This window comes from Esox lucius, chromosome 9, assembly GCF_011004845.1.
Source record: "Esox lucius isolate fEsoLuc1 chromosome 9, fEsoLuc1.pri, whole genome shotgun sequence".
Classification (NCBI taxonomy): Eukaryota; Metazoa; Chordata; class Actinopteri; order Esociformes; family Esocidae; genus Esox; species Esox lucius.
In genome coordinates, this window is record NC_047577.1 from 2933252 (window position 1) to 2944252 (window position 11001).

At 44.2% G+C, this 11001-nt stretch overlaps 1 protein-coding gene across 1 annotated transcript; it reads left to right on the forward strand.

Moving 5' to 3' along the window:
- Positions 1-1112: 1112 nt before the first annotated feature.
- LOC105030253 (homeobox protein unc-4 homolog) lies at positions 1113-7036 on the forward strand. Its single transcript, XM_010903981.2, has 3 exons — positions 1113-1895; positions 2610-2785; positions 5485-7036. The coding sequence occupies exons 1-3, from the start codon at positions 1631-1633 to the stop codon at positions 6676-6678; spliced, it is 1635 nt and encodes a 544-aa protein (XP_010902283.1). The 5' UTR covers positions 1113-1630; the 3' UTR covers positions 6679-7036.
- Positions 7037-11001: the final 3965 nt, after the last annotated feature.

The following is an 11001-nucleotide window of genomic DNA, read 5'->3' on the forward strand; positions in this document are numbered from 1 at the left end:
ATTATGGCACACTTCTAACCCAACCATATATATATATATATATATATATATATATATATATATATATATATATATATATATATATATATAGAGGGAGAGATATTGATATATTGATTTATTTATTGATATATATATATATATATATATATATATATATATAACAATAAATAAATCAATAAATAGTCCTGCTAATGATAACAACAGGAATGTTGACACCAATGGAAAATGTTTGGATAAATAGAGGCACAAACGCTAAAACAAACCTTTAAACCTTTATTTACTGAAATACTTTGATTTATCATTTCGCTCACCATGCATGTTATTTCCCGTTTAAATGTATTAACACACAGTTGGAACATTGGATTTGGACACGCCGTGTCGTCAGTGGGACCCTCAGACCCATGCCGTATAAAAAGAGGTGCGATTGGTTAATGACGTCCTTCACTATAAACACTTCTCCCAATAACAGTTTGCCTGAGGAGAAACATATGTAAGGTCATTGTATAGTACCAGTCAAAAGTTTGGACCCAAAACTCTAAAATTTTGACTGGTACTGTATATATTTCAAATCTTTCCAGGTGGTAAAATTACATCAACTTGAGGGATTATAATATAAAATATATGTATTCTAAATATTCTTTGCTCTTATCAACCTATACAATGTATTAAATAGATTGTCCAGCATTCCACATAACAGCTAGATATCTTTGAATCCACAAAAACGTGTGACTTAGACATCCACACATCACCAGCAGGGCAGGGCAAACAAAACATGTTTTTGTCATCTTAATATTAAACAACAGTTACGACACAACTCATAAGGCATCAATTGCCAAGTCGTTGTCATTAAGTGTACCTGACGCCAAAGGCAAAGGAAGCCATTTTCCGCCGCACAATAAGAAGGCCTCGCTGACAGGGATTATTTACATTAAGTCCGAACTCAGACGAGACCACCAAAATGTAACAGATTGAGGTGTATAATGCAAACAAAACCATCATGTTCAGGCTGTTTTATCATTTGGATAGCCTATCAATCAATTGCCCCCATAACACCCACCCACCCGGACAAACACACACACGCACACACACACACACACGCACACACACACACGCCCTGTCTCTCCGCTCCCTACTTCTCTCCGTGTTCTGACAGGGGCTGATATTGTTTGTAGAGACCGATGTCAGGTGTAATTAGCAATCGATATGGAAAAAACGTTTCTCTCTCTCTCCGCAGCTCTCCCTTTCTCACCTCCTCCACTTCTCTCTCACACACGAACCACAGCCGCGCCTCTGACGTCACCAACCGATTAGCGTTTCTTATTGGTCCCAAACTCCCTGAGCCGTGCAAGGCCTAATTAGGGGGGCAGGAGAAGAGAGGAGGAGGAGGCGGCAGAGGAGGAGGGTTTGATGTCTGCTAGTAAAAGAGTAAAAAACCCTTGTCTGGGTCTGCCGGTTTCTATCTAGCAACAACTACAGTCGTGCTGTCCTGTGCTCCGTTGGTGTCCGTCTCGCTGTCCTCCCGCCTCTCTCTTTTCATCCCCCTCTCCTCTTCCCCGCAACTCTGCATGTTCACCTACACTCCCTCCCTCAGACACCTCACTTCGGCCCCGTCACCGCCCGGGCCAGTAGCATGGACAGCCGGATACTCGAGCACCCCCACGCCCAGTTCGGAGGCTCCCTGGGCGGCATGGTCGGGGTTGGCTTCCCCTACCACCACATTGGGCACCACCACGTCTACGAGCTCGCTGGCCACCAGCTGCACTCCACGGCCGCCGTACCATTCTCCATAGACGGATTACTGAACGGATCCTGCTCTGCCTCGGTGGTAAATGGTTCCGGGCCGCTACTCTCGCCTGGCTGCGGAATTAACGGAGAAAACCAGTATAAACTCTCAGGTAGGATGAAGACGTAAATGGAGGGAGAGAGGGATGGATGAAGAGCGAGGACCAATACCAATCATACCATCCTGGTTGATATAAATTCGCGGTAGTGTGATTCATCGCTCCATGGAAAGTTGACGTCTGGGCTTGTTGTCGAAACCGTTCTGTTATTGCGGTTTTCAGAACAGAAATGACATTGAACTCCGAAATGTAACGTTCAAGGCAAAATATCACTATCGATTCAAAATTATGTTTTAGTAACTAAACCTGCTGATGCTTTCACTTTCACGAGAGCAGTATTGCTAATGCTAAAGTCATTGGTGGGGTTTTCTTTAACAATATGGCATGTACACAAATCTAGTTTTTTTCAGAAGTAATAAAGCAATATCGAATAAATGCAGTTTTCTGAACTGTATTATAAACAACTTGACTCGCTCAATTGGAAATCGAATGTTAGGCCACACACATACACACACACCATACACACACACACACACCAATGCCCTATAATATTTCAGCAAGCCAAGCAGTAGAAAACAAAACACACATTCAGCAATTCTCTCTAATCGACTCAACATGTAACGAGCAATTTACGCTGAACCGTTGGTCTTACCGTGCATAGCTGTAGCTTAGACATGTTTGCTGTTGTAGTTGTTGTTGTTGTTTACCGATCCCACATGTCGTTTGTTGACACCACCCCTCTTTCGCTCTCTGACTGTGGTCATTTAGATTCGGGGGACCCGGATAAGGACAGTCCCGGTTGCAAACGGAGGCGCACGCGAACCAATTTCACCGGTTGGCAACTCGAGGAGCTGGAGAAAGCGTTTAATGAGAGCCACTACCCCGACGTGTTCATGCGCGAAGCTCTAGCGCTACGCCTCGACCTCGTGGAGTCCCGTGTCCAGGTAAACAAACAGAAATACATACATTTACTTAAATATATTATTTCAATACATTTTCTGAAAGAGTGGTGTTCTTTTAATTCATGAAATACTAAGTTGTGGATGATTTTGTTAATTGAATATGAGAATTAAACGCACAAAAACCAAACAATTGGACAAGCTAGAGTCTATAAATATATATAGAAATACATATAGATTAAATAGTAATATATATATATATATATATATATATATGTATATATATAATTATTTTATCATCAAAATGTAACTTTTATAACTAGGCCTAAAGTTGTGTGTTTATGTTTTTGTGTTTAGATTGTTCCGTAATCCCCAAAGTGACATATTAGTGAGACAGCTATTTGTCAATTATAGGCCAATCAAAAGGACTATTGAATTATGCATTAACATTTAGTATTGATTTATGAGGTCATAAAAACACAAGTCTATTTACTGAACAAAAAGACTGCTGCGTGTGAGATCTCTTAATCTGACCAGATAAAGTAAATACATCTAAATTATGGTGATTGTTTTAGTATTTTAAAAGATTAATTGTGAAGATACATATTCTGTTAGTAAAAAAAAACACTCTGGCTGTTGCTAATGTGCATTTGCCCAGGCTACATTTTTGGGCATAAATTCAAGACAACTGAAATTAACACAATTATTGTATTTTATTTTTGTGTTAAAGACCTAATTGCAAAAAAAAATTGGCATACGTTAGGCTTTTATTATGGTTGTGGTTTTTGTTATAATTATTCTTATTAAGAAGTTAATTCCTGAAATATTATGATTTCACATAGAATCTATATTAGCTAATACCTTAAAACATTTTCCATAATTTAACCATATGGAAATATTCCAATGACTAAATAAAGCAATGTTTCTTTTGTAAATTAGAAACAAGAAGGAACAATTACTGTCAAATAAGTTCTCGGCAAAACCTCACAGTTTGTCCAGCATGCTGTTCAATTATTGGATTACCGGGAGCATTCTGTTTCCGGAAGTGTTGTAAAAGCAGCACCTTTAACCTCTCCGGCTGTGAAGAGTTTTTACTCCAATTGACTCTGCGAGCATGAAGTGAAGCTTCAACATCCCTTTAATACAATAACGACAGGGCATTATTGACATGGCTGTCCCGACCGAACATAAGCTGTAGGCTAGCAATGATAAAACAATTAAAACTAAATATGTACACACATCACACACAAAAATCATACTAAATACAAATGTTTCCCTATAGGCTAAATATATAGGATGCACAAAATACACACAGTTCTTATTTAACTAGTTACACTCTTCGTTTTGTCCAACACTTCGAAAGTAGCCTACACCTCCACAACAGCAATGCAGAAAAGTAAATAACTGAATTTTCCACCTCAGATATGTTTAGTGTGAGTAATAGTGGCGTGTCGTTCATTTTATGTTGACTAATTCCACTCTACCTTAATCGAATGTAGACAGACACCCGTGCTGTTGACTTGGTGTTTTGGTCTTTGGTTTAGTCGTTCTGTTGTACAACGAAACGAGCATGACTGTGTGTGTGTGTGTGTGTTTATGTGTGTGTGTATATCTTGTTTGGGGATTTCGTCTTTTTTTAAACCACAGATTATTATTCCTCCCAAGCAGCTTAGAGCGCCTTATCGGGCAGGTTCTTGCGCGCGGAGATATACCCCGACATTACCAATTCATAAGAAACACGGCTATTGTCATGTATGCTGTCGCCGTGGACGCGTCATTATGCTACATACACGCAGCCCACTTCTCAATCTCAACACTAACTCCCATGCGTTATCAGCAACAAACACGCGGGCTGTGTGCGTGTGTGTGTGTGTGTTTGTGTGTGTGTGTGTGCTGTGAGGCCGGGCGGTGTGGGCTCACAGGCGGTGTCTTCCTGGCAGACCGCGGTGGAAAGCTGCTCGCGGAGCGAGAGAGTGGAAAGGAGGGAGAGAGACTGAGGCAGGATGAATTGAGGAGAGGCCGAATTATTCATGGTAGAATTAAACGTAATTGGGAGAATTAGCTATCAGACTGACTCTCGATTGACAATTAGATGCGGCACATCTGTGCATTAGAGAAGTTTTGACTTGTGCTTCTGTGTGTGTGTGCGCGCGCGCGCAGCAGAACATAGGACTATAGTGACTGACGTCTGGTATTGGATGTAGACTGGGTGATTTTATGTTTGTGTTAGGGATTTAGTGTTTTACACCGCAATTAGGTGAGACAGAGAGAGGGAGGGAGGGGGAGGGGAAGAGAGAGCATTAAGATGGCCTTTAACTTATGGTTTATTTACTTTGGGGTCTCAGTTTTCTCAAAACAGATCAGTCTGTAATTAGTTCTGATCCTGCTGGATTTACAAATACTACAAACGCAACCTATTGCTCGGCCCTTATTTAGCCAGAAATAGCAATCGATATTTAATAATGATTTGGTCCCGGCAGGCTATATTTTTATTTAAGTCTCTTTTTGAAATTGAACACCTAAATATATTTGATTGACATATCACATTTTAAATGTATTCCATCGGAATGTTATCCATTTCACCCATTTATTTGTTAAAAGTTATTTGGCTTTGTTTTAGGATTTTCAAGAATTTGGAGTAAAGAGAAATATATTATTCTAAGCTACTTTCACCCCATCAAGATGCAGAGGGGAAAAAGTAACACATCCACTTTCCCCATTTTTGGCTCGGTGTGTGTGTGTAGGTTTGGTTCCAAAACCGGCGTGCGAAATGGAGGAAAAAAGAGAACACGAAGAAAGGCCCCGGGCGGCCCGCACACAACTCCCATCCCACGACGTGCAGCGGAGAGCCCATGGACCCAGAGGAGATCGCAAGGCGCGAGCTGGAGCGCGCGGAGAAGAAAAAACGGAAACAGGAACGGAAGCTTCTGAAATCTCAGAACAAGCTCCTGTCCGGCGACCTGTTCCACACGCCCGGCGGTTCAGACAGTGACAGCGGGGTGTCCCAGATCACAGACAACGAGCAGCAGCCTTTATCCAACTGTAATGGAAGTGTTCATTCCGAACCAGGAGGACGAAACCAACACCACCACCAAACCGAACCAGCCAGCTGTGACCAAACTCAAACCCGTCCCCGCTTAGGTATCCTCCAGAACCAGCAACATGACCACCACAACCAAAGAACCGCAGGGGGGATAGGAGTGGTACCGGGTGTCCAGGAGCAAGTGTCCCCGGGCAGCACGCATGGTCCTGGGCTTGGCGGCTCCAGGGTCTTGGGCCTCCAGAAACTTAACCCCTTTAGCGTAGAGAGCCTTCTCTCCGATGCCACCCCACGCCGGAAGCCGCAGCTGGACTACAGCTCGCTGCCCAATCAGAGGCAGCTGATAGGCAAGGGTCACTTCCTGTTGTACCCCATTACCCATCAGCCACTAGGCTTCATAGTCCCTCAGACTGCCCTGAAATCTGGGCCGTGTCAGGACAACAGCACTGACAAGGGGCCTAACCCGGGACAGAGATGTGTGACAAGTGAAAACTGTGGCAGTGAGTCGACTGGTTTTCTAAAAACTCACAATTCAGGTCATTTGGGCCTAAACAAACACTATAGCAACAACCACAATCATGTCGTTAACTGCGTGGAAGAACAGCGGGGGAGTAACCACAAGAACAACACCGGTCAAGATTCGGATTCCGTGCCACCTCCCCTGAGCTCCATTTCCCTTCAAACGACTTTAACAAGAACTAGCTCAAACCAGTCCACAACGGGCTGTGAGGGTGACGAAGCGGGTTTACCGCAAGTGACGGACGTTATCGGTTGTCAGAACGAGTCCACGAGAGAAGGCGCGTCGCCGGAGCCCTCTGAGTGTTCTGGCGGAGACCCAGAGTGTCACGCGGGGCGCGCGGAGCCAGGAACAGATGGCGAGGACGTGGACATGGACTAACACTTGGCAGCAGAATTATATAAACAGAGACGGACTTAATATTACCAACCCTGCTCAGATTCAGACTAGATCTAAACATTCCCAAAGCTACAAGACACCTTTTAAAACATATCAGACCGAACTAACACCCTTATATTTTTTATATATAGTCTGATGGATTCAGACGGGCTACACGCTGTAGGCATAGGCTACTACTTTAAAAAATTGAAGTTCTATGTTTATTTCAAAATTACATGCTTGAGTTTTTTTGGGATGTGTGCGATTTAATCCGTCAAAAAGGGAGAAGAGACAAAACATCTCACACACAGCAGCAAAAATCCTCAAACATTGTAAAAAAAAAAAGAAAAAAAAAGAGAAAGTATAAAACATATTTATATATGTAAACGTTTTGATAAATAAAGGTATTGTTTAAATGAAAATAACTGTTGCTTCGAGGACTATTGACCAAGGACAGGGGGACTGTGTTTTAGCGGTTATTAGGCTGTTTTGCGGATTTATCAGCCCGGTCTTAATGGCAAAATGACCGCTGGTGGCGGCTAGTCATTGGTTGTTGTTGTTGTGGGTTTTATAGCGGATAAATCTTCCTTCTCTCTCTAAAGTCCAACTGACTGTTTGTGTTTATTGCTTTAACAAATTTATTCATTTGAAAGGCCTTCGTTGAAATGAGGTTATGGGCCCGGGGCTATAGGACCTCGCGCCTCCTCGCGCTTCCTGCTGAGTTTTGATATGAAAGTAATTATTTTCCCACCGGCTGCCGCGGGTTTCCGGGTTGGGTTGATTTTTTTTTCTTTCTAGCCCAAAGGGTTATTATACATTACCGATTTCTAGTGATATGAAATCACATAAACTCCCTACAATAATAGAATTAGCATGAAAGGCAGGGGTGTCAAATTGAAATTGGAAAATAATAGCCTCAGCAGCTGCAGAGAGAGAGAGAGAGAGAGAGAGAGAAAGAAAGAGACCGTGTGTGTGTGTACGCATATTGGACGGCAGGAGATGAGGAGGGAGATGGGGATTCGTGGGGCGGAATTTTCATGAGCTCCCTCCGCCTCCTCGTCCCTCCACTCCACCTCCCCGTCCTTCCCGCCCCTGCCTCCCCGGCCCGGCTGCCAGCCCCTTGTAGGAGGCTATATTAAGATAGATGTCCGATGATATCCCTCATTGTTCTGTCGCTTATATTGATGTCGCGGCGTTATCCCGCTATTGATCATGTGTCTCACACATAATAGGACAGGCGTCGGCGCCGCGGAGCAACGCCTCCTTACAAAAGCAGCGCCTCGCGCCCGGACCGCGCAGGGCCTACTCCCTCCTTCACCATTTGTTCTAATGGGGGCCTCGCGGGTACCCCGAGGGAACGCGAGTCACGGAGAAAGGGTGGAGGGGGGTACAGAGAGAGAGAGAGACAGAGAGAGAGAGAGAAAATAGGGAAAAGAGAGAAACAGAGAGAGTCACCAAGAGAGGGAGGGAGGCATTGTAAGGGAGTTATATCGGGTTATCCAGCTATCCTGGTTATCATCACGTGCAAACACCGCCAATTCCCCAGGAAGTGAAACCCCAATTATTAAAACCATTAATCCGGGATGGTGTGTGTTCAGCGGAGTGTTTGTGTGTGTGGATGTGTAAGTGTGCGTGTGTGTACTGAGGAAGCACTGTTTATTGGCAGGCTAAGCATTGCTGATCCCTTGCGGTCAGGCTTGCGCCTTTATTTGCAAATAAATTGAAATGAATCCACAAGGACAGCCATACAGACAGACAAACAGACCAAGACAGACAGGGGCCCTGCCCAAGTCTCTCTAATAATATTTACATAAATTGGGCTTTGCTATTTGGTCTGTTGGACGCCTGGCTTATAGGAAAAATAATTAGAGAAAGAGAGTGAAAGAGAAAAAGACAGAGGTAAGGAAAGAGAAAGACAAAGAGACTGAGAGGGAGGGAAAAAGACAAAAAGAAAGAGGAAAGAAGAGAGTTGAGAGCAGAGGAAGAAGAGAGAAGACGAAGAAGAGAAAGAGAAAGGAGGAAGAAGAGAGCGAAGAGGAAGGAGAGAGAGAAGAGGATTAAGAGAGAGAGAAAAGAGGAAGACAGAGAAGAGGAATAAGAGAGAGAGAGAAGAGGAAGGAGAGAGAGAAGAGGAAGGAGAGAGAAGAGGAAGGAGGAAGAGGAGGAAGGAGAGAGAAGAGGAAGGAGAGAGAGAAAAGAGGAAGAGAGAAAAGAGGAAGAAGAGAGAGGAGGCTTAATAGGCTACAGACTATGAAGAGTTCATTCAGCTTCCTCCTCCTAGTCAAACTCTCAGACAGAGGAATCAATAGTAGCTAATAAGGTTATTATTTAATTCATAAGGACCCCATTCTCCTCCATGGCCTGGGGAAATGTCCCTTTCCACTGAAACAATCCTCCTAATCGTTCCTTCCATGTGCTCACTGTGAAATGTATATATTCTATTTGGAAAACGGTTCATAAAATATAATCGCTTCGTTTCTGGAAACGCGATTAATTAAAAATATCCCAAATCCCTGGTACCCCCCAAAACCCCCCAGCCAAGTTACCGGTTCTGTCTGCTGCTGTGTGCATATGAGTCTGGGAAATGCCTTTTTTAATGACAAGGAGGGATGATGATGATACAGGCTGTGAGTAAAATACTTCCTATTGTCATATAATCAAGATGGTAGCTACGTTTGATTGTCTCAAAGATGAAGATGAGAGAGAGACAAGAGAGAAAAGACAGATGAAGACAGGAAGTGAGAGAAAGGACAGATGGAGAGAGGAAGAGGAGAGATGAAGGGAGAGGAGAGATGAAGAGAGGGACAGGAGAGATGAGGGGAGAGGAGAGATGAGGAGAGATGAGGGAAGAGGAGAGATGAGGGGAGAGGAGGGATGAGGGGAGAGGAGAGATGAGGGGAGAGGGAGAGGAGAGATGAGGGGAGGGAGAGGAGAGATGGAGAGAGGGAGAGGAAAGATGAGGGGAGGGATAGGAGAGATGAGGGGAGGGAGGGATGAGGGGAGGGAGGGATGAGGGGAGGGAGAGGGCAGATAGGCCAAGAAAACCCACTGATGTATAATTTATTTGAAGTCATTTCAATGTTAGTGTAATGTTATGTGAATGTTAAAGTGTAGCAGACTGCATGTTTATGTCCTAAAGGTACAACTCACTGATTTACTAAGGAAACACCAGCTTCTCTCCTCCCTCCCTCTCCTGCCCGCTCCTCCCTCCCTCCCTCTCCTGCCCGCTCCTCCCTCCCTCCCTCTCCTGCCCGCTCCTCCCTCCCTCCCTCTCCTGCCCGCTCCTCCCTCCCTCCCTCTCCTGCCCGCTCCACCCTCCCTCCCTCTCCTCTCTCTTCTGCCCTCTACACCTCTCTACCCTCTCTCTACCCCTTACACTCCTCACTCTTAATACCCCCTCACTCTTAATACCCCCTCACTCTTAATACCCTTGTCTCACTCTTAATACCCTTGTCTCACTCTTAATACCCCATCACTTTGTATACCCCCCTCACTCTTAATACCCCCTCACTCTTAATACCCCCTCACTCTTAATACCCCATCACTCTGTATACCCCCCTCAATCTTAATACCCTGTCTCACTCTTAATACCCCTCTTACTCTGTATACCCTCCCCTTTATCTCTAACCCCACTATCTCTCTCACTACCCTTTATCTCTAACCCCACTATCTCTCTCACTACCCTTTATCTCTAACCCCACTATCTCTCTCTCTACCCTTTATCTCTAACCCCACTATCTCTCTCACTACCCTTTATCTCTAACCCCACTATCTCTCTCACTACCCATATCTCTAACCCCACTATCTCTCACTAACCTTTATCTCTAACCCCACTATCTCTCTCACTACCCTTTATCTCTAACCCCACTATCTCTCTCACTACCCTTTATCTCTAACCCCACTATCTCTCTCACTACCCTTTATCTCTAACCCCACTATCTCTCTCACTACCCTTTATCTCTAACCCCACTATCTCTCTCTCTACCCTTTATCTCTAACCCCACTATCTCTCTCACTACCCTTTATCTCTAACCCCACTATCTCTCTCACTACCCTTTATCTCTAACCCCACTATCGCTCTCACTACCCTTTATCTCTAACCCCACTATCTCTCTCACTACCCTTTATCTCTAACCCCACTATCTCTCTCACTACCCTTTATCTCTAACCCCACTATCTCTCTCACTACCCTTTATCTCTAACCCCACTATCTCTCTCACTACCCTTTATCTCTAACCCCACTATCTCTCTCACTACTGTTTCTCTTTCTTCACCTTCTCTCCTTACCTCACTACCCCCTCACTCTATACCCTCCTTCTATGTCCA